At 44.8% G+C, this 22,187-nt stretch overlaps 5 protein-coding genes across 5 annotated transcripts; 1 reads left to right on the top strand and 4 right to left on the bottom strand.

The window, feature by feature from the left end:
• Positions 1-582: 582 nt before the first annotated feature.
• On the bottom strand, positions 583-1,592 carry LOC132707646 (polyisoprenoid diphosphate/phosphate phosphohydrolase PLPP6). Its single transcript, XM_060679569.1, has 3 exons — positions 1,446-1,592; positions 1,264-1,398; positions 583-1,212 (listed from the first exon to the last, which is right to left on the bottom strand). Exons 1-3 carry the CDS (start codon positions 1,452-1,454, stop codon positions 712-714), a joined length of 645 nt encoding a protein of 214 aa, XP_060535552.1. The 5' UTR covers positions 1,455-1,592; the 3' UTR covers positions 583-711.
• Positions 1,593-1,701: 109 nt separating this feature from the next.
• Positions 1,702-3,042, bottom strand: LOC132707645 (AH receptor-interacting protein). The gene is made up of 6 exons (XM_060679568.1): positions 2,851-3,042; positions 2,615-2,800; positions 2,393-2,555; positions 2,148-2,338; positions 1,960-2,098; positions 1,702-1,906 (listed from the first exon to the last, which is right to left on the bottom strand). The coding sequence occupies exons 1-6, from the start codon at positions 2,929-2,931 to the stop codon at positions 1,704-1,706; spliced, it is 963 nt and encodes a 320-aa protein (XP_060535551.1). The 5' UTR covers positions 2,932-3,042; the 3' UTR covers positions 1,702-1,703.
• A 6,484-nt stretch (positions 3,043-9,526) lies between these two features.
• On the bottom strand, positions 9,527-13,080 carry LOC132707152 (uncharacterized). The gene is made up of 5 exons (XM_060678870.1): positions 12,460-13,080; positions 12,136-12,330; positions 11,817-12,083; positions 11,428-11,767; positions 9,527-10,372 (listed from the first exon to the last, which is right to left on the bottom strand). The coding sequence occupies exons 1-5, from the start codon at positions 13,064-13,066 to the stop codon at positions 9,553-9,555; spliced, it is 2,229 nt and encodes a 742-aa protein (XP_060534853.1). The 5' UTR covers positions 13,067-13,080; the 3' UTR covers positions 9,527-9,552.
• A 76-nt stretch (positions 13,081-13,156) lies between these two features.
• On the top strand, positions 13,157-13,824 carry LOC132707154 (large ribosomal subunit protein bL27). Its single transcript, XM_060678873.1, has 3 exons — positions 13,157-13,322; positions 13,378-13,541; positions 13,595-13,824. Exons 1-3 carry the CDS (start codon positions 13,274-13,276, stop codon positions 13,796-13,798), a joined length of 417 nt encoding a protein of 138 aa, XP_060534856.1. The 5' UTR covers positions 13,157-13,273; the 3' UTR covers positions 13,799-13,824.
• On the bottom strand, positions 13,821-21,926 carry LOC132707153 (uncharacterized). The gene is made up of 9 exons (XM_060678872.1): positions 21,896-21,926; positions 21,602-21,836; positions 21,324-21,548; positions 21,173-21,267; positions 20,595-20,820; positions 20,148-20,546; positions 17,606-18,199; positions 17,325-17,554; positions 13,821-15,088 (listed from the first exon to the last, which is right to left on the bottom strand). The coding sequence occupies exons 1-9, from the start codon at positions 21,901-21,903 to the stop codon at positions 14,920-14,922; spliced, it is 2,181 nt and encodes a 726-aa protein (XP_060534855.1). The 5' UTR covers positions 21,904-21,926; the 3' UTR covers positions 13,821-14,919.
• Between the last annotated feature and the right edge of the window lie 261 nt (positions 21,927-22,187).

Below are 22,187 nucleotides of genomic sequence, written 5' to 3'. Positions count from 1 at the left end.
TATTACGTTTTTTGTCGTTGGGCGAGTAATCTTCGCAGTGTTGCCCAACGGGATACGTGAAGAGAAAAAGAAGAAGTTTTCTGTGGTTCCGGATGGCCGTTTTTTCAAACGCGAGGATTCGATTCGTAGGATGTGCGAGGACTCGAAGCTGCCGTTGGTCATCAACGCGAGGATCAATTCGATCAGGATCGCGAAACCAATCGATCGAACGCCTGCGAAGAGCGGCGGCGTCGTGTACATATACCGGGCGATACACGAGCTGTTTAATTACCACGAAAACGGAATACCGAGCAACAGCAACACGCAGATCGTCGGCGTGTACGGTTACTGCCCCGAGACGAACCGACATTACGTCAAGAGCCACGACAGGACGTGCTGCGCGCGGAAAGACAAGCAAGTGAAACTGAACGTGTCCATCATGCCGAAATGGCCTTGTCCCGGCGACAGGGTCACGGTTTACGGGAGCCTGCATTTCGAAGACTCGGAGCCGGTGTTGGTCGGTCGATTTTACCAGAGAAACGAATGCGATTTCTACCGTTGGGCTAACACGATGTTGCTAGTCAGAACTCTCGCGCCCCGGGAGCTCTTAGACAAGGTGGACGTTCGGGAAGACAGGTTCGACGTTTCACGAGGCATAGAAGACTGAGACTTTCATTTTATTTACGGTTAAAAAATATAATTGTTTACAATACTCGTTGGGTTTCGTTGCGATCACACGTGGTAGTCGCCGCCCTCGAATTTTTCGTCGGATACGACCGACATGAGCCACCTGGCGTTCTCGTCGCTGATCCAGAGCAAGCCGAGCAACCCCCCCTCGATTAATCCCAGGCCGTAGCCCCCTATCACGTCGAGAATGTAGTGGCGCTCCATCAGTACCCGGCTCATGCCCAAGGCAACGACCCATGCCATTATCGAAGGGTAAAACAGAAACGAAAGGGGCCACAGGCGCGTGAAAACGTACGCGACGAGCACCGCGCGGCTCGCGTGCCCCGATGGAAAACTAAACTGGTCGGACCCGAGCTGCACAAACGCGTCGTCTCTGTTACCCGCGGGCCTTCGTCGCCGGAAGTATGCTTTCGTTAACGCTACGACGATTATATCCAACACCAGGCCGAACAGCATGTTGACCTGTAGCTCGATGAGGTGCGGGTTATTAAACAGCCACGTAAAAGCCGTCCAAAAGGCTAGCCACGGTATCCCATGGCAGGTTATCTAAAACACAGCCGGTCTACACTAGGTTAATAGCCGGAAAAGACGTTCTACCTCCAACGCTTTGCAGTGGACGCGCAGCGAGTGCAACGGCGACACCCCGTTGCCCCACTGGACGAATCTTTTCGTCACGGCCGCGTCCAAGTCTAAAACGCGCCGGACCCAACCGGGTGGCCGCCTTTTTTCCGCCTGAAACAACGCGCATCAGAGATGTTCTGGGGCCCCGTTTTCGTTACCTCGCCCATCGTTTCTGTTTGTTCTCTATCACGTAACGGAGTAATGTAAGGTTAGTGTCGCACTACATCACTGTAGTTCTTCTCTTCTTTTACTTGTATTGGCCACGTTTGCTAGGATCATTCGGCCAATCGCTACATGGTAACGCGCAAAACGAATGACACCGTACCGACGACGTCACCCCGCTACCCAGTCGCGGTTCGAACGCTTTTTGCTGCTAAGAAAAAACGGGAAAGCAGTGGAAGCAAATAAATCACATTTTACGTAAACATTTTTTTTAATTTCTCCTTGTCCTGCAGGTCTTTCGCCCTGCGGAGCTCATCGAGGGCGGCCAGTTCGCGTCTCGCGAGGGGCACGAGAGCGGGGTCCAGCTCCATGACCTTTTCAAGGTCGCGCCTCGCTTCGAGCGGGTTCCACGCGCTCACGTGGGCCTTCGCCCTCCTGAAGTACGCCTTAACGTTTCCTGAAACAAATCGCTTATTTTTCCACCTCAAAGGCACCCGAACCACGAGGTACCGTCATCGTGCTTCAAAACTTCTGAGCAGTGCTCGATGGCGGCGTAGTAGTCGCCTTCGTGCAGCTTGCACTGCGCGTAGTTCAACAGCAAAGGCAACTTTTGCCGGTTCAGCTTGTCCCAGTCGACGTCGTGGGGCTTCTCCCTGTAAGAAACCCACCTTTAACCCCGTCAAACCCTGGAGAGGGACGTGCTTCAGCATGAGCTGCTCCAGGATACCGATAGCTTTGGCATAAAGATCCGCCGCGTTATGGTACTCCTTTCTTCCATATTCCTCGTTGCCCTGTTGCTTGAGCTTGGGCACGAGATCGATCTTTTCCCTCTCGTCCATCTGCCAAGTCTCCTTCTCGTACTGCTCGGGCTGTTGCACTTCGACGATCTCTGGAAAACGACAAAGCGGTGGAGGCCAGAACGAGTTTCGAACGCGGGACTCACCCATCGTAAACTCGAGGTCCGAGGGCCGCTTCAGAAGGGAGTTTAGGTCGTCGTAACCGACCCCCTCGCCTTGCAGAGACATCGCGCAACAGTGGGTCTGTTTTTTGTCTTGACGGTGCATGTCGCGTAGCGTCTTCGAGACGAACGGGTACTGCGCGACTAGCTGAAACGGGGCGACAAAATCACCAAACGCGGAACCACGAGGACCGCGAATAGGCCTACGCTTTTGTCGACGGTAAAGCGGGCGACTTCCCTAAGGGCCATCTTTTGCAGGATTGCCTCCCACACCTCGAGCTTGAACTGCTTGCCGAGGATTATATGGAGGGGCTCGCCCGCGCCCATCAGGCGCGAGTCGTCGAGCACGGTGCCCGCGGGGTCGCTCAGTTCCGTCCGGAAATGGAAAAATATCTGGAACGTGAGGGGTTTCAAAGGGCCGACGTCTAACACCCGGAACGTACTTTGGTGCCGGCACGGAAAGCGACGGGCGCCACCCCCGCGTGCAACACCTTCTTCACGATCAACTCTTCGTCCTGCGACATCGCCTGCGATGTTTTCTCGATAATAGCCGCGAATTTGACAGTGGGGCACGCAAAAAGTTAAAGTGCGCCATCTGTGGTTGGAGCCTGCAGTCCGGAAATCGGGTTCGGCTACCGATCGGCACATAGCGCGGTAAGAGAAAGTTCGAATTTCGGTCGGTAGATGGCACTCAGACTAATTTCAAGCTTAATCGTGTCAACGGCAAAAGCGCATAATATTGACATTTCGGTGTGTTAAACAATATTAATATTCTTATAATTATAATTACAAATATCTGAATCAAACAATTTTGATGCCTTTTTGAGATAATGCACAAATACAGGAAACAAAATTAGGATTCGATTTGCTTGTCTCCATATAAAATAACACTTGGCAATTACGTAGTATAAAACGCACGTGAAATCGAGGTTAACACTTAAACATTCTTTGTCGCGTTGCCACAATAAAAAAGAAGCTTTTTTTAATAACTGTATCGGTATATTATTATTCATCTTATCGTTATGGTGTGGTGTTGTGTCGATCGTTCATGTTACGAGAACCGATTCAATCAGTGAACGAATTCCTAAAGGTTCGAATCTTTTCAATCAATCGTTCATTTCAAAAATTTTTTTTGCCAACTGTAAGGTATAAACCATAAGCGGCAATCCGAATCCGAACAGTCCGCACAACTGATTGTAAGGATCATCAAAAATAAAACCACGTAATGAAGCAGAATCGAGTTTAATCCTCTCCGTTCGACAACTACGTCTTCACTAACTCATCGTAAACCCCCAAAAACATCGCATAATAATACCCTAATTATCTCCTCACCGCAGCTTGCCCACCCTGTCCTTTTTGCCTGAGACGCCGATACATTTTACGATCGGCAAAAAAAACAAGGCGGCGCCTCTTTGTTACGGGGTCTTGTCGGATATGACGTAATAATATAAATATTCCAACACTCGGCCATCCTGACTATTGGTCTGTCCTCAGACCTAATGGTGAAATTTAAACGTAACTTAAATCTTTCAAAACTACAATAATTTGACTATTCTAGCTTGGTTCCTAGTCTTACGTAATAAAAAAAACATAATCAATTAGTAGGGTATCTTAAACATAAGCGATATTCCTTTATAAACAATAAAATAAGCAACATTTGCTTATAGGCAACGTTTGCCAAACTACAAAACACGAGCGACGTTCGCTCATAGGCACGTTTGCCAAAATACAAAACACGAGCGACGTTCGCTCATAGGCACGTTTGCCAAAATACAAAGCACGAGCGACGTTCGCTCATAGGCACGTTTGCCAAAATACAAAACACGAGCGACGTTCGCTCATAGGCACGTTTGCCAAAATACAAAACACGAGCGACGTTCGCTCATAGGCACGTTTGCCAAAATACAAAACACGAGCGACGTTCGCTCATAGGCACGTTTGCCAAAATACAAAACACGAGCGACGTTCGCTCATAGGCACGTTTGCCAAAATACAAAACACGAGCGACGTTCGCTCATAGGCACGTTTGCCAAAATACAAAACACGAGCGACGTTCGCTCATAGGCACGTTTGCCAAAATACAAAACACGAGCGACGTTCGCTCATAGGCACGTTTGCCAAAATACAAAACACGAGCGACGTTCGCTCATAGGCACGTTTGCCATTAATCCTCTTCGTTTTGTATACTAATCCACTTTTTAACATGGTCTGCGGCTACAACAGTTCGTCTACGTTTGAACCCCTCTCGTAAGTCTTCAACTTCGTATCTGTCATTAAATAGTACTTTTGTGATGCGAAAAGGGCCTTTGTATTTCGGATGAAGCTTATGACTGGCACCCGTAGTAGGTATACTCGTTATTAATACTCTAACTAGGTCACCGTCGTTGTACCTTTTGGCATCTCGTCGTGTTTTATCATAGCGTTCTTTTTGTTTTTTCTGGTCCCTCGATATGTGATCCGAAATTTTACACCTAAGCTCTTCCAGGTCTAGCCTATCGATTTCGTCTTGGATTTCATTCAGAATTATTGCCTCTGCCGCATGTTTTGAATTATAGCCAATAAGCGCCTTCATGGGGGTCGAATTAATACCCTTATTAAAACTTGTATTAAGTGCGCTTTGCACTTGTTTTATATATTTGTCCCAATCTCTTTCATCCTTGCCTGCAGCTGTTGTTGATAGCGCACTCACAATGGTTTTGTTATATCGCTCACATTGGCCATTACTTCTGGGCGAGGCAACGGCATTTAAAACGTGCTTAATCCCATAAGTATTACAAAATGTTCTAAAAGTTCGAGATGTAAAAGCTGTCCCTCTATCGCTTATAATTCTGCTAGGTACTCCAAATAGATATATTAGGTCGGTTAAAACCCTAATAACGTATTTACTTTTTTGATTATGTACTGGTTCGATTACAGTGAATTTAGTAAATGCGTCAACAATTACAAAAATATACTTATTCTTCTTTTTGCTTGTCATAAACGGCCCAACATGATCTACATGTAATGTATGAAAAGGAATCGGATGTTTCTCAATAGGGTTCAATTTACATTCTCGTTTAGAAAACGACTGTTTGTAATACATACAACTTAGACATGCGTTAACATATTTCGTTACGAATTTCCTCATTTTTGCGAACCAATAGTTTTCACAAATTCTTTGTAACACTTTTTCTACACCAAGATGCCCAGAATCATCGTGACACAAACGACAAATTTGCATACGTGCTGCTCGTGGAACAACCCATGCTTTGGTTCCATTTCCTAATTTTTTGTATAATTTGTTATTCCTTAACTCATACTGCTCAAAGTAAAACTTTGTATCGCTATTTTTTATTTTATCGGCTAAAATGTTTCGGATTCTACAAATCTGTTCATCTTGCATTTGTGCGGCGGTAATCCAGTCAGCTTCTGTCAAGTCTATATGAAAAACTTCAACTTTAAAATTATTGTTCGATATAGGGTTTCTGCTAAGAGCGTCAACATGCGTCATCTTTTTGCCGGCCCTGTACTCAATTTCGAAGGTATATTCTTGAATTTCCAGCCACCATCTTCCAATGCGCGGGATCAAATCCTTCTTTGATAAGGTCGTTCGCAAGGCATTACAATCCGTAACCACTTTAAAGTTTATCCCCAATAAATAAACCCGAAAATATTTTAAGGCATAAACTACAGCCATAGTCTCGAGTTCGTATGAGTGGTACTGCCTTTGGTCGCTTGTTGTTTTTTTGCTAAAATAAGAGACAACATGTGTATTACCCTCAGCATCATATTGAAGCAATATTGCCCCGACACCGATGGAACATGCGTCTGTGTGAAGTTCGGTTTCTAATTTAGGGTTATATATTGCAAGAATTGGACAAGATATAAGCTTTTGTTGAATTTGGTGAAATGCTTCTTTTTGTGGTGCGCTCCATATCCAATTCGCACTTTTGCGAGTTAATTTTGTTAGAGGCTCGACAATCATGGAGAAGTTCTTGACAAATTTTCGAAAATAACTTGCTAATCCAAGAAATTGACGCACTTGCTTAACGTTGGAAGGATAATTCATATCCAATACCGCTTGAATTTTCTTCTTACCTGGCCTCACTCCTTCTGCACTGATTTCTCTCCCAAGATATTCTATAGTAGTTGCAAGAAATACGCACTTACTGATTTTTAAAGTAAGGTTATGTGCACGAAGTTGGATTAACACCTTTTTTAAGCGTTCTAGTCCCTCCGCAACCGTCAATGAAGGAATTATAATGTCATCTATATAGGGGAAGGCAAATTCATCTTTTAACGGTCCCAGAACCTTGTTTATTAATGATTGAAAAACTGAAGGCGCATTTGCTAACCCAAAGGGCATCCTTAAAAATTCGTAATGGCCATCGGGTGTTACAAATGCAGTCTTTTCAATGGAATTAGCAGCCATGCGAACTTGATAAAAACCGGATGCTAAATCTAAACTGGTGAAATACTTAAATCCTCCTAATTTGTCGATTTGGTCTTCGATATGTGGCAATACACCACGGTTTTTAATGGTTACTGCATTGAGATGTCTAAAATCAACGCACATTCTATAGCCTCCATCCTTTTTTTTAACAAGTGTAATCGGGCTGGAGTACGGAGAATTGGATTCGCGGATGACTTCATTATCCAAAAGTTCTTGAATCATATTTCGGAGAATACCCCTTTCAACCTCAGGCATACGATAAGGATAACGTACAACCGGTGTGTCGACTATACATTTTATCTCCATCTCTACCGTATTCGTATTTCCTAAATTTTCCATGGAAGATGAAATGCAATCCGAAAAACTATGCAATAAGGAAATACATTTTACTTTATCAGCCTCTGAAATAGGGCCCAAATTTACACTATTTAAATCCATAGTGTCATAAACCTCAACCAAACTCACAGACACACTTGTAATGGGGAATAAGCTGTATAAAACTAATCGATCGTCACGTTTAATCATGATTACATGTTCTTGGTTAATAAAATCCCGACCAACTAATAAATCATATTTAAGGTATTTGTCCGGAAGAATTATGGCACTTACTTGTGCCGAAACCCCTTGTATAGTAGCGGTTATTTTACAAAGGGACCTACTATCTAAAGAAGTGCCCATAAAACTACACAAAGTCATACTCTCCGAATCAATACGTTGCAATCCAAATCTCTTAACGAGGGACTCCTTTATTAGCGTATTTGAACTGCCCGAATCTATTAAACATTTTATTTTTTTGCCAAAAATTCGGGCGGGCTGTAAGAATATATTAGGAAACTTTTCCTTTGCTAACAGATTAACGTGCTGTATTTCCTTTTGTAAAAAGGGACACTTTTCTTTAGTGTGACCTAGTTTTTTGCAATTATTACATTCAAGACGTGGTTTTTTGCAGTTAACTGAAATGTGACCCGGAATACCACAATTGTAACACGTTGGGCGGGACTCAGATTTTCTAGAAAATTCTTTATTATTCGAATTTCCTCGATTGAAGCCAGTCCAAGGCAGACGTTTGAATTTAGTATTATTCTGACGAAAACTACAAATTTCCGTAGGCATGTTACCCACGGTGTTTAGATACGCATAAAGTGCATTGGCATTCTCATGCTGTGCGGCTCTAACAGTTCGCGATATATTATCGTCTTTAATACCGCCGATTACTGCGTCAATCAAATAAACGTCAGGTATATTTATGTTAAGTGCCCTTAATTTAGACATTTTTTTAAAACAATAATCTCCTAGGTTTTGTCCCGGCTTAGTTTCGTAATTAGCAGCGTCCTTTAGTAACTTGGAAAATGGAACAGACTTACGGAAATAGAGGCTCATTGATGTTTTAATTTCAATCCAGCTTGAGTCATACTCCACGTTCTCGTCGTACCATTGACGAGCATTACCTCGTAATCGTCCGGAAATTATTCGAAGAATAGTATCATCGTCCCACTGATAACGTTCTGCCAAACTATCCACTTTACTCAACCAATTATCCACCATCACGTCATCCCGACTTGGGTCAAATTTTGGCACTAAAAGTTCGTCTCCCGCGCGAAAGACCGGCTTACGCCTTTTTAAATCATTTAATTCTTTTCTCAAACGTTTTATTGTCCGTTTTCTCCTCGAGCTATTATCGGAAGAGCTATAACTCGAATTCGAACTGTCACTATCACTTCCCGAAGACGAGGATGAACGTTCTTTCCGTTTATTACGCTTTTCACTTGTAACTGTTTTCGATTTAAATCTTCCCATGACGTACAATAATTTTAACTTGTCCGAGAAGAGAAAAAAAAAAACGATTGTAAGTGATTTTAGTAAAATCCCACCGCTGCTTTGTAAGGATCATCAAAAATAAAACCACGTAATGAAGCAGAATCGAGTTTAATCCTCTCCGTTCGACAACTACGTCTTCACTAACTCATCGTAAACCCCCAAAAACATCGCATAATAATACCCTAATTATCTCCTCACCGCAGCTTGCCCACCCTGTCCTTTTTGCCTGAGACGCCGATACATTTTACGATCGGCAAAAAAAACAAGGCGGCGCCTCTTTGTTACGGGGTCTTGTCGGATATGACGTAATAATATAAATATTCCAACATGATTGAGATTCATTTGAACTTGAATTATTGTTGTGTCTATATGTTCTGTTTTCTGTTTTAGTTAGTATAATATTCAGCTGTGTTCTGAAGATTTTATGAAAGTAGGTACTACTTACGAGTAATACATTAATTTGTTTGAATTAAATACCCGAGTTTAAATAGATATTTAATTCAATATTAAATTCAACACGAGCAAATCTACCTATCGATATCGTAACTCAATACTACACATCCATTCCTTTTCCGTGGTCTGTCTCTTCATTTTGCACCTACAACTCCACTGTGGTGTACTTATGTAAACATTGTTCCATGATTTCTATTTTAATGTTGGGGCCATAGTCATTCGGGCACTAACGTTTTATGTAACGTACGATCTTCACGTTTAGATTTTTGTTAACTTTTAAATGCATAAAAATTTTATTCTGTGTATGGCGTATTGCCTGAACCTGTCAAGATCACGAAAAACAAGGCAACGCCATCTTGCTTCATTATACATCCTATGCATTCTGGGGTAACAAATAAAACACAAAGTTGTTTAATAAGAAACAATTTATTCCGACACTGAATCATAACGTCAAACCGGAAATTCGCGCGTAAATATCTCTAAGATGGCGATCCTGCGTGTCACCCTCTTCATCGTCACTAACCATGGCGTATTCCGTGTCGTTTTCGCAAGTATCCTCGTAGTCGTCGACGAGTAGGCAATCTTCGTTACACGGGGATCGGACGTCGTCTCCGTCGGCCACTTCCCGGCGCAGATCCGCGCCGACGCGTATTTTATCCATTGGCACGTCGCAATACGGGCAACATATCGGGTCGAACTCCCGTTCCATCTCTTCATGGGCCATCGAGCCGCACAAAGAGCACCTAAATGCGGGGACCAAAAACAGGGGCATCATCGACAGGCAGCACCTGGAGTCTGCATGCGGCGGCAAACACGTCGGCCCCAACACCCTCTCGCCGCACAGGCGACACCTCATCATCTCCGGGTACTCGAGCTCGTTGGCCACGGCCATCACGCGGCACATTTCAGTCACGAAAGTCTCGCCGACCCCAGCCTTGACGAGGACGTCGCCCGCGACGACGGTTTTGAGGAAAAAGTTGTGCATGAACACGCTCCGCCTCTGAAACAAGCTCAGCATGTCCCAATCCGACTGCAGCAGCTTGCCAAGCCGCGTCACAGCCCACTTGATGTCGACGAGGTAGTGCAGCAACACGTAGGGCTTGATATCGTACGTGACCACTTTGGGGACGACGCCGTACGCGGTCTCGGAGATCCGCGCGACGTGCATCAGCGTCTTGAGCCGCGCCGGGCTCAGAGTGTCGTAGTTGAGGTCGGGATCGAGGCCGAGCCACGGGAACCGTTGCTCCTTTAGAGACGTCACTCTGAAAACGCGGCAGGCCGTGACACGACAACATTTTCCAAGGCTCTCTTCGGAAAATTGATACTCCCACAAGGCTCGTACTTAACACAATAGCCAACGGAAAACATGAATTTAATTCGATTGGTAGCGTTACTTTAAATATCGCGAAGTTGCCACATCGCTTTTGACATCCTCACAGTTGTATTACAAATTTCGGGTTTAGGTGAATTTTGTGCTGTTAAACTCGAAAATTTGCCGGCATTTTGGTATAAAATTATTGTTGGATTTTTCAAAACTGCAATATAGGCAATATCTACAATATCTAATTATTTATATTTAAAACAACTGAAAATGTTATATTTTCTTAATATTGTTTACATTTTAAATAAAAATTGACGTTTACAATATAAAATACGTCGGATAAAAAGATATGTAAACTACGGCAACGCTGCGTGGTTCGAGTTTGACGTTTATTTGTTATGAGCTGAAGAGTGAAAAAAACTGGGGTTAAGGGTCATCATCATTATATTAGGATTTTTGGAATAGATTTAATAGTAAAACGAGAAAAAGGGTGTAATGAAAAGCATTTTCACAAATACCGCTCAAATGTCAAATCGCTAAAGGAAAGTCACAGAACAGAGAACAAAAATGGCTGCGTCGACGCCAGCTGACAGCAAATATAAAATTTGTGCCAACCAAAAATAAACCATTTGAAAATCTTAAAGTTTTTCATTTGTATTTCAAATTGATATTGATTTAAAAATAATTTTTTGAGTGGTGTTCGTTTATTTGTTGATTACGTTTGTAGCGAAAAAGGAGGCAGCTAAGCTTCCGAAGCCTAAAATAAGTATTTTTTTGGGATGTTAAAAGACAACGCAACAAGGAATTTTTAACTTGTTTTCATGAAAGATGTAGCCAGAAATTATTCCAAATATAAACATCACCGGACTAATCGTTGTAACGACGATAAAGTGAGGTTATGTCAAAAATGATACAAATTTCTACTCGTTCTAAGAACAAAAATTCTTTTCTCTCTCTATCAGCCTTGTAGGAGTATTACTCAAATGTCTCGCTTGCCTCAGCGTTTCGAAGCAATCCCAAAGGTGACGCACCGTGTTTTGCGGGTTGTCTAACAGTAATCGTAACGGTTGGAGGTTAGTGTCGTGAAACAAATGAACGTTAACGAACTGTTTGCCGTTGGTGAGGTCCTTCTGGTGGTAGGGGTGCGACGCGACGCCCAAAAAAGCCCCATTCGGGGACGCGACGAGGCCGTGCGTGCGCAGCCGCTTGGCGTCGAGCTTGAGCGTCGTTGCGACCTCCTCGACGGCGACGTCGTGCAGTTTGACGGATATTTTGAGCGTTTTGAGCGTCCCCGTAAACGTCAGCACGTGGAGGACGTTCCGGGAACACGCGACGCCTGCAAACGCCGCTATTGGCGAGTGCATTGCGACAAAAAAAAAACTTGCCAGTTACATAATAGTGTTCGACATTGTGCGTCACCAAATCAAACAGGGCCCCCGTTTTGTCGAGCCCGAAGAAGAGCACGTGGCACTGCTTGACGACGACGATCAACGTGTGGTTTTCAAACGACGTGACCAGGATTTTGTCCACAGCCACGTCGGTTTCGGACCACAGTTCGACCTCGTCACTCGCGTTGAATTCCTCACCCTGCACACCCTCCACGCGGATAACCGAGACCCTCCCGCTCTTGTCGCCCACGCACAGGCCTCCGCCTTCAATAAAAAAATATGTAAGAGGACGCTGGGCTGCCCGCCCGAGACTAACCGAACGGCTTGGTCTGGTGCCAATAGACGGCGCTGACGGGGCCGAGTTTCATGGCGGCCCGCCACAAGAACAGACACCTCACGTCGAAATCCTCGGCCCAGATCCTCCAAAAAGTCACCGAGCCGTCGAAATGGCCGACAAAAAGCACCGAGCAGGTCCGGTCCTCAACCATAAAGGCATGCGACCAGCAAAACGCTAAAATTCACTGACATTAACCATATTCCTGGGCGGAATGATTCTGGCAGTTGTGGCCGGCAGCGTTAAGAAAAACAAATGCATTAATATAAATATAGGATGGAGTGGAAGTTCTATAATCCGTGGTACCTGAAGGAGCGACATGTTCCACCCGCCTCTTGAATTCTGTAAACTTAGCCTTCGCGTTGGGGATTTTGCTTCCGTTTTTGTAGGCGGGTTTCTCGGAGTCAGCGAGCCGCTCCGTAATGTTCAACGCCAACTTGTAGCGGGTCATCATGTTTTCGTCAACATAGGTCGAATAAACCTCCAAGCTGTGCAAGTTCGTCAGCACTGTGAGCAGGCAATCCTTTTTACGGACCAGCCCCGCGGGGGACCAATCCGCGCGGCACGGCACGGGCTCCATCGCCTGGGCGTTCCGCAAATTGGCCGAAAGGTCGACCTGGAGCACGGCCGCGTACAGGTCGTCTTTGGGGAGCTCGTACAGGAACTCGTTAACGTCCATGTCGACGTGGTCGCACGCGTTATACGCGGACGGTTTAACGAAACTTTTCGTAAAGCCGAACGACTGGGAATTGCTGCCGAGGTCCGGTTTCAGCGCCATTACGTAGACCCCACCGTCCGTCACCACCGAAAACCGATCGTCTTGGGAGTAGGAGCACGCGAAATTCGTCCTCGCGTGCCCCGTCAACTTGAACGCGTCCAACGGCTTGAAATCCGGATCGGTTGCCGGTATCATAGCGCGTATTTCGAGAGCTTTTGTCTCGCAGAAATAGCAAGGTTGGAAGCAGAACCTTCTTCTTTCCTTTTGCGTCGATATTCAGTGGAAACGCAAGCCCCACGAAGTCGCGCTACCCGTTCATAGATGGGGCGACAACGCAGTTAAAATAGTTGCCATGCGATTCGGTGATCTGTGGTTTTTTAAGGTTATGTCCGGATTCCGAAAATGAATTTTCTAGGGAGTTCTCTGCTCGCAACCACTAAAACGCTGATAAGTAACTGGCGGCGGCTCGTCAAGTGACCGCCTCATTGTCGCGTGAATATTTCCAGATTGCGTGCGGCAGGCGAGCAAGAAAACTAGCGGCAGCACGCGCAACACGATCCACAAGACGAGGCCGAAGCACAGAGGATGGAAGGCGCAGGACGGGCACGAAGTACCGGCCGGTAAAATCCTCGTGACGCAGAGAAACCTGAGGTTCCATCCCGGCCTCAATGTATTATGGAAAAAGCTCACAAAGAAACGTGGAGATTAATGCTATCGTTGTAGGTCGGTTTGGGACGGAACGGCACCCTTTTCGCCATCGTCCCGGGCAAAGTAGTGGTGACGTGCGAGAAGGTCGACCTCAATTGGGACCACACGTGGGTTCAGAGGTGCCACGGATTTAGGAAAGGCACCGACTTTTACAAGAAGTACTTTAATGTTCTACCCAAGCCGCAGCACCAGAATTTCAAGCTGATCGATCAAGTCTAGTGGGAATAAACACGCTTTATTAGAAACGTCCATTTTTATTTTCCACTTGTACAAATAAATTAAAAAATTAAAAAGGAAACAACGAGGTAACTGAACGTCTACTGACGGGGCCCCTGGCCGGGCCGGGTCGATTTGGCACTAATACGTAAAAGTGGCCCCGGGGGGGCGCCGCCTACGCTACACCTACGCACAAACAACGTCGAAACCTAAACTAGTAGCCTAAGCGAACCTAGCCTAAAAAAACAACTAACGGCAATGGCCAAGTCGCAATTTACGTTCTTTGATTTTTGTGTCGCCTCTATATTGGCGTTGCATTTCCCCGCAGCAGTATTAGCAAAAAAATGCATAATCTGGAGCCAAAAAAATTGAAAAGCAACCAAGATTTTTTTTCGATCCAGAAAAACTATAACAAGAGATGTAATTTTTTTCATTAGGACATAATTTTATTTATTTGAATTTCTTTTTCTATTTTTTTTTTAGAAGATTTTTGTAATCTTATTCCGTATTATTGTGTAATACAGTTTTTTTTTGGAGATATCAGTTTTTGGCAATTTTAAAATTAACGTGCTGGTGTACATTCAAAATTAACCTCAAAATCTTAAAAAAAAAGTCTTATTTGGTTACCGAAAACGGTTGGTTCGACTTTTACAGGATAGATAAAGTTCCAGGGACAATATCCATGTCCCTCCTTTGGCTCCCACTCCTCAAACTAAATATAAGCAGCTACGGGGTAGAATTCTAACAAGTTTCGGTTAAGTTCCGAGGAAGTCAACATTGGCGAAAAGTCAGCAAGTTTAGGAGGAATCCAGAAGGCTTGTAAGAGTAACGGGAAATTAATCTTAGAGAGAGGAGTTCACTCAAATGGTTTGAACATTTAATGATAATGGATACTCAAGATGGCCAATGGTGACATCAAGACAACTGGAGGTCGACATTATGCACATAAGTAAACTTTTACCCGTAATATAATTTTACCTGTGAATATGGTAAAAATAGTTCTTCGACCCGATGGAAAAATCCAGGCCTCCGCTGAAGAACGTAAGTGGCGATTTATCGAAACGTCAACTACCTACGTCTAAGACATGCGCATTCGAGTATTATTACGTCATGGCGGACCTTATTTAGAGCAAGAGCACCGCGTGGTCCCTCTCCAGGCGCCGTCTCGCCTTCGTCTGGATAAGACCGACGGGGTCGGACGGGAGGGGCAGCCCGGACGCCGGGCCGGCGCCCTCGTGGTAGAAAACTTCCGAAGGACCGCAACGGTACCCATAAACGGCGCAGTCCGGGGCCCTAAAACAAGTTTCTAACAGAAAAAAACCGTTTTTTATTTTTTCCGTCGTCTGTTCTCCGTAACGGACCTTTGGGAATTTTTTCAAGCCGGATTACAAGCCAGGAAGAAATATTTTAACCTTTTCTTTAAGTAAGGATAAGTCGCTCAAAAGAAATCTACTGGTAATTTATTGATCAATGTAGGAGCTTTATACGAAAAACATGCCGAGGTGAAAATAGCGACCGTTTTTTTCTTGTATTAACACCACTTCCTTGAAACAACTCTCTCAAAGATTTAAGCTTTCCAAGTAACAAAATCTGAAGCAAGAGTTTTGATTTTTTTTAGTCTGTCATTGTAATAACTCACACACAGATGATTTAAGGTTTTTTATTTACTTTTTTTTTGTGGCACGAATAATATCGACACTTATTCACATTACGCTTTACGTATAAATTGAAGAACTATAGAATAGAGAATTTAACCTCGTAAGATGGCCAAATGCTCCTAGCAGTCGTGCTCCACATAAGTAAAAGAAGAAGAACCTCGTGAGTGGATTTTTCGCTAGTATTGCACATGGCGCTTTAATCTCCGCTCGCTTCCGACAGAATCCCTTGTGTCCCAAAAACTTGAAATCGGTTTCCATTGTATGGATTTAGTGTTCTAAGTGTCTAGTGAATGTTATATAGTTTGTAGTCGTTGTCGGCCCCGCTGTTTTTTCCTGTCCACGCTTGTATAGAGGCGGGTGGGCCCGGATGGTCCGCGGGGGAGGCCGTTTTTTGCTATCGGTCAAACATTTTTTAATAATCACAATTGTTGTTTAATTAAGGCACCCTTCAGGTTATCTTTAGAAAATGTTGAACTAGAGTTGTAAGTGGCCGAATGATCTTAGCAATAGTGGCCAATAGAAGTAAAGAAGAAGAACCTCGTTAGTCTTGGTAGCTCCTTGACACGTCATTCAGAACAGTAAAACAGTGAGTCAAAACTTATTTAAGGAAGAAACAGACTCACGCAATTAATCCCAGTGCCTTCCTTTTATTTACTTTTTAATTCTCTATTGTCACTTGATTTAATATATTTTGGTGATATGAATTTAAGATTTTTGTTATAGTTTATAGTTGTTTGTGGTTCCTTCAATCTATTTACTACTGTTATTAATCGCCGCGGGTGACCCGGAACCTTCTCGTAGAGTAAGGAACGCGCGTGGGGGCGGCGTCGATTTCCGACGCCCGGTACGCTAAGACGTTCGCGACGACGCAGACGGTAGCGAAAAACGATTCGACGAGGCTCCGCCCCAAGTCGGCCCGGACAAACGCGATCCAGGTTAAATTCCACGCGACGCAATGCGCGCAACACACTATGTACGGCAACAGGCCGTGTTTCTTGTTGAAAAGTAAAGCAGAGCACGCGGGAACCAGAGATATCAAGTAAACTATCCGGAAACCGCGACCAATTTGAATCCAGCGGACGAAATCGCCGCCCCACGGCGCGGCGACGTTCGCGGCGACGACGCAAGCGCAAAGTGCAATACTGACGAAACACAAGGCGTTCAAACCCATTTACGACGAGCGAACACTTTTAAAAACTTTTGACAGCGTAGGACATTGACCGGAGATCGTGCCGTTGCCGGTTACCGTACGATCACAGAGCGTAGAAGTCAGTAATGCTCGGAAGGCGCAGATGTTTGGTTTAATGGTTACATGCTCATAGAAACAAGAAGAAAAAAGAAGGGTTATGTGTTCGTTTTTGCGTTTTAATTGGGTATTTGCCGGTGAATAAGCGAAAAATTAAAAGAAACGGTGTGAGATCAAAATATTACTTTTGAGATTGCCTTTTTTTGTAGGCTATGGTGTATGTGTGAGGGTATTGATTTAAATGCACCACACATCAAATATATTTCTTTTCAGAATTGACATGGTTACTGAAAAAAATAATTTCCCCACATATAGGCACATCTTGGTACCCAAATTTATTAAAATAAGAACTAATATATATATATATATATATATATATATATATATATATATATATATATATATATATATATATATATATATATATATATATATAGACATACCGATATGTCTAGTATTACTCAGAGGAGCCAGAGCGGAAGAAGAATTCATAAATAAATAAAAATGACCTATTATTATTATTATAATTGTGGCGGCCGATAATCAGGCGCAATAAGGTCGCTCGCGGCGTTGCCGCGCCGTCCGAATTTCCCTAACGCGACGGAAAAACGCTATATCTCCCTACCTCAGCAGAATCTCGGTGACGTCGTCCGCGTCGGCGAAGTCCCGATGCAGGGACACCAGGGGGGCGAGGTCCCCCGTGCCCCACGGCCCGCCCCTCTTCACCGTGTCCCACTTCGCGTCGAGACACAGGAAACTGTAAGGCTCGCTCTCGTGGGCGCTCGTCCCCGACGATTCCAGGCAAAAACTGAGCCGCTTCTCCAGTTGCCCCAGGTGCTCGGTGCACATCTCCCACTGCGAGAAACGGGAATAAACAATGGCCGCCGCCAGATAGATGACGCTTACGATCCTCAAGACGGCGTCCTCGTCCTTGCAGCACTCCTCCTTCATGAGTAGCGACGCCACCACGTCCTGCTGCCCGCAGACGAAGAGGACGCACCTGCGGGGCTCCGAGGCGTTTTCTAACCTCAAATTTTTCACCTCCTTGGTTCTATTGTGGACGAACGGGGTGGGAGGGGCGTCCTTGACGCCGCGCTGCTCTTCGAACGCGAGCACGCTCAGTTTGGACATCAGAGGCGTCAGCTGCACCCCCAGCGAGGGTTTCCTGCTGGAGCCGGCGTCGGCGACGCCGCTGATCGGTTTCAGCGGCAATACGAGGGACCGACGGCGTTCCTTCGGGATTTTGTCGGCGTCGCCGTCGTCGGGACACCCGGGCCGAGGTTTGGCGTCGCCGTCGGTGGGTTTGGGGGCGGCGACGGGCGGCGGTCGCGCAACGCTCAACAGGGCTTCGCCGTCTCGCTCGAGCAGACGCTCGTAGCGCTCCCTCGAAACGGCGATGCCGTCCGGCTTGAGTAGCGGCACCGTCGGATCGTGGATCGACGTGGACCGACGCCGCGCGCGGCGCTTCGGCGACGCCGACCACGTCTTCGCGTCGAAGCGCTTCGCGGGCGTGAAAAAGACGCCTTTTTGAAAATTGAACGAGGAAAAAGCATAACGGAGCATGTTGCTATGAGGACTGACAGTGGCAAGCAGACGCGGCAATAGGTATAATACGACCAAAAATATAGTACATTTATCGTTTTGACGTTTTAAGTAGTTTACGGTACCTTAACAGCAGACCGCGGTGCAATCCATCCCGACAGATGTTTATTCTGCATTAAGTAGGTCTCGGCTGAGAATAGTTGTGGAAACTTGAAATTTTTATTTGACACGTAAATGGACAGTTTTAAATTTGATTAAGCGTTGATGCTGCGGGCTATTTTCGAATAAGTAAAAGCGTTTATTTTGACAACAGGTGATATATATATATATATATATATATATATATATATATATATATATATATATATATATATATATATATATATATATATATATATATATATATATATCGTTCTTAAGAGTTTAATCTAAATTGCAATATGTTCGTATATATATTACGGAGGTATTTGACTGTGATCTTAGGTGAGGTTAGCGCCAAAATTTCCCGGCCTGACATAGATGCAGCTCCAGTATCACGATAATGGCCCCCAGCGACTATTAGTTGTTTGGATATTTGAAAAAGGGCTCACGTGGACGGCGGTTTAACGACTATGGGCGGTTTAACGACTATGTTGAGTTTTGCAGACAAACCAAAAGAATATTTTTTTAAAGGGATTGCGTTGTTAATAAAGAGATGTAATAAGTGTATTGACGTTAAGGGGGATTATATTGAAAAATAATAAAAAACTGTTACTCGAATTTGTTTCTTTTATATTCAGGCCGGGAAATTATGGCGCTGCCCTCGTATTTATGTACTAGACAGAAACACCGACTTTGCCGGTTTTTGAATTACTCGCACTTTTACGAGAGAGTGATGACAAAAATTCTGACTTGTTTTCCAGAAATTCAGGCTTGTTTTTTAGAAGTGTTGACTTAAGTCAGGAATTCTTATTTGTTCTTCAGGAATTCTGACTTGTTTGCCAGAACTTTTAATTAAAGTCAGAAGTTGTGAGTAAAATCAGAAATTCCGACTTGTCTTTCGCGCGGAAATTTAGAATTGCTCTTCAGAAATTCTGACCTATCGTATTAGAAATTCTGACTAATCAGAAATTGTGAGTAAAACCAAAATTCTGACTTGTTTTTCAGACATTCGGACTAAAGTGGGAATCTGACTTATTTTTAGAAATTTAGACTTGCTCTTCAGAAACTCTGACTTGCTCTTCAGTAAACTTAAGTCAGAAATTCTGACTTGTTTTTCAGGCATTTGACTAAAGTCGGAATCTGACTTATTTTTAGAAATTTAGACTTGCTCTTCAGAAACTCTGACTTGTTCTTCAGTAAACTTAAGTCAGAAATTCAGACTTGTTTTTCAGACATTCCGACCAAAGTCGGAATCTGACTTATTTTTAGAAATTTAGACTTGCTCTTCAGAAACTCTGACTTGCTCTTCAGTAAACTTAAGTCAGAAATTCTGACTTGTTTTTTAGACATTCCGACCAAAGTCGGAATCTGCCTTATTTTTAAAAATTTAGACTTGCTCTTCAGAAACTCTGACTTGCTCTTCAGTAAACTTAAGTTAGAAATTCTGACTTGTTTTTCAGACATTTGACTAAAGTCGGAATCTGATTTATTTTTAGAAATTTACACTTGCTTTTCAGGAATAATGACTTATTTTTTTACGAAATTCTGAGTAAACCAAGAAATTGTGTGTAAAATCAGACTTGTCTTTCAGGCATTCTGGCTAAGGTCGGAAAATCTTCTCAGACTTATCAAACTGAAACCTATAAGTTTTTATTACCTTTAAGCGCTCTCGTAATATTTATTCTTTTAAAATAAAGCTATCTAAGATGTATCAAGTGGCCAGAGATGCGCCTAAACCGGAAAGCTAGAAAGTGACGATGCTTACCCCCAGATCAACGTTCTTCACGATACCGTCGAGAACCTCTCTCAGGTGCAAAACGCTCGCGCTCCGACGCACGGGGGGCCCCGATTGCGTCGCGGCCGCGTCGTTTTCGGGGCCCCCGCGTTTCCCCTCCTTCTCGATCAACGTCAGCGGGTTCTGGTGCACGAACCGTCTCAGCTCGGTCATGGGCGTGCTCGCGACGCTGGTCCGACCGCAAACGGGGGTCGATTCGACGGGCGTCGCCCTCGAGTCCGCGCTAAAACTTCTCAAGTTCAAAAACTTGGGACGCTGCTTCTTCTGACTGGGCACGAACGCGATCTCGGCCGAACCCTCTTCGGGTACGGCGGTGAACAGTAACGATTGGTCGCGTTTCATGCCGACCGGCACCGAATCCGCGTGCGGCTGGAACCGAACTTTGCCGAAAACGTCCGGAATCGAACGAACGCTCACCGTTTTGACGCTCTTGTTGTTTAAATACTGGAAAACGCACTCGTCGCGCAGCGAAGTCTCGAGCATGTCGCAGAAGACGTCGTTGCTCACGTAAACCTGCAGGAGTTGCACCCCGAGGGGAAGATCGAAGGAGGCGCCGGCCGGTTCCGCGGGCGACTTGATCCGATACGGGTCGGCGATGACGACGCGTTTCGTGACGTCGATCGGCAATTGGGTGCCGACCACTCTGACAAATGTACCGTGCGTTCAATTTATCTCGATAACTTTTTTCTTTTTAGAGATATCAAGGTGACAATAAAAACCTTAATTGATGTTAATGTTAAAAACTAATATTTAAGGATAACAATTTAATTTCATTATATTTTGGTGTGCTGTATCTCCATTTTTACCTTTCCAGAAACTAATGTCAGAAATTAATTAATTATTTCCAGCGACCTTTCAGCACTTTCATATATTCTCGTTGTTCTTTAATAACACTTCAAATTTGTTTGCATTTTATAACCTCAAGGAATTAATCGCGAAAGCTTGCTTCAAATTACTTGTAGGGTTTGTTTTTTTATGAAAAAAACTGTACTTACTTGTTATGGTACAAGAGGGCGCCACCTAAAACGTGGGGGCACTGCTGGCACGCTTCGAGGAACGTCATCGCTTCGGTGAACACGCTGCTCGCGCTCTGAAACCGAGGCTCGTGTTTAACGCGGCTCGCGTCCCCCTTACACTTCGGGGTACCTTGGGGAGACACAGCAGGGGCACATGGCTAAATATATTACCCCCGAAGAACAACATGCGAAGATAAGTCTCGAACATGTGGTAGAGTTTGGCGGTGAGGGCCTCGTCTCGGTACAACGTGCCGAGCGTCTCGAAGTCTTTATTGAAAAAGTTGACCAGGGAGTAGAGTAGGGTGGCCCGGTGCTCGAGCAGCCAATCGGCCACGTTCCTGTCGGTGCCGACGGCCTGAAAACGGGACACCGTTACCGGACGCGACGCCAGCGCGGTGACCCCTTTACCAGAATGTAGCGCCCGTTTTCGACGACGTAAAACTTGCCGGTCTGCAGACCTACGACGCGGGGCGCGCCAAAGATCGACCTAGCGCAAGTGATCGTGCCGATTATCTGGCCGCAGAGCGCGGTTTTCTGCTGGTCCGAGACCCACGTCGGGTGAAAGTACAATATCGCGGACGATGGCTCGTCGTGCTCGGTCCTCGGCCTCTCCGTGTCGTAGACGAATATGATGGTCGTTTCCCTGGAAATTATTCGATCTTGTAGGTTTGGCGGACGACTGACGGTACCCCGCGACCTTACTTCGCCATTAAAGCGGCCGTTTCGAGTCGGTCTAGTCTTTCGAGTCGGTCTAGTCAGAAAACGGGCCCTATTCCGTTTTCATCTCGCGAAAAGTCAATATTTACGACGCCATAACCTCAAAAAGAAGCGTCTGACCGGCCGGCGAACTCTGCTCCCGATTTATTACGAACGCTGCCTTCGAGTGTCGAATCACTTTGGACGAGTTTTAAAAGGAAACGGTGTTCAAATTCGAAAGTTTCCCGTTATTACCCACTAAAAGAAACAGAATCGATCAATCAATTTTAAAAAGACC

This window comes from Cylas formicarius, unplaced genomic scaffold (genome assembly GCF_029955315.1).
Source record: "Cylas formicarius isolate icCylForm1 unplaced genomic scaffold, icCylForm1.1 PGA_scaffold_9__14_contigs__length_23061073, whole genome shotgun sequence".
NCBI lineage: Eukaryota > Metazoa > Arthropoda > Insecta > Coleoptera > Brentidae > Cylas > Cylas formicarius.
The sequence above is the reverse complement of the archived record's forward strand: the minus strand, read 5'-3'. Positions and strand labels throughout refer to the sequence as shown.

Excerpts from the sequence above, each read along its gene's own strand:
- LOC132707646 (XM_060679569.1), bottom strand. Across the intron at positions 1,213-1,263 it reads TCCACTGCAAAGCGTTGGAG|ATAACCTGCCATGGGATACC; the intron begins GTAGAACGTCTT and ends GCTGTGTTTTAG.
- LOC132707152 (XM_060678870.1), bottom strand. The coding sequence starts at position 13,066 with ATGATACCGGCAACCGATCCGGATTTCAAGCCGTTGGACGCGTTCAAG. Across the intron at positions 12,331-12,459 it reads GGAACATGTCGCTCCTTCAG|CGTTTTGCTGGTCGCATGCC; the intron begins GTACCACGGATT and ends AGTGAATTTTAG. Across the intron at positions 10,373-11,427 it reads GATTGCTTCGAAACGCTGAG|AGTGACGTCTCTAAAGGAGC; the intron begins GCAAGCGAGACA and ends CCGCGTTTTCAG.
- LOC132707153 (XM_060678872.1), bottom strand. Across the intron at positions 21,549-21,601 it reads AAAACGGGCGCTACATTCTG|GCCGTCGGCACCGACAGGAA; the intron begins GTAAAGGGGTCA and ends TCCCGTTTTCAG. Across the intron at positions 21,268-21,323 it reads CCCTGCTGTGTCTCCCCAAG|AGCGCGAGCAGCGTGTTCAC; the intron begins GTACCCCGAAGT and ends CCTCGGTTTCAG.
- LOC132707154 (XM_060678873.1), top strand. The coding sequence starts at position 13,274 with ATGAATTTTCTAGGGAGTTCTCTGCTCGCAACCACTAAAACGCTGATA. Across the intron at positions 13,323-13,377 it reads AACCACTAAAACGCTGATAA|ATTGCGTGCGGCAGGCGAGC; the intron begins GTAACTGGCGGC and ends GAATATTTCCAG. Across the intron at positions 13,542-13,594 it reads GGTTCCATCCCGGCCTCAAT|GTCGGTTTGGGACGGAACGG; the intron begins GTATTATGGAAA and ends CTATCGTTGTAG.
- LOC132707645 (XM_060679568.1), bottom strand. The coding sequence starts at position 2,931 with ATGTCGCAGGACGAAGAGTTGATCGTGAAGAAGGTGTTGCACGCGGGG. Across the intron at positions 2,801-2,850 it reads CTTTCCGTGCCGGCACCAAA|ATATTTTTCCATTTCCGGAC; the intron begins GTACGTTCCGGG and ends CTCACGTTCCAG. Across the intron at positions 1,907-1,959 it reads AGTTTTGAAGCACGATGACG|GAAACGTTAAGGCGTACTTC; the intron begins GTACCTCGTGGT and ends GATTTGTTTCAG.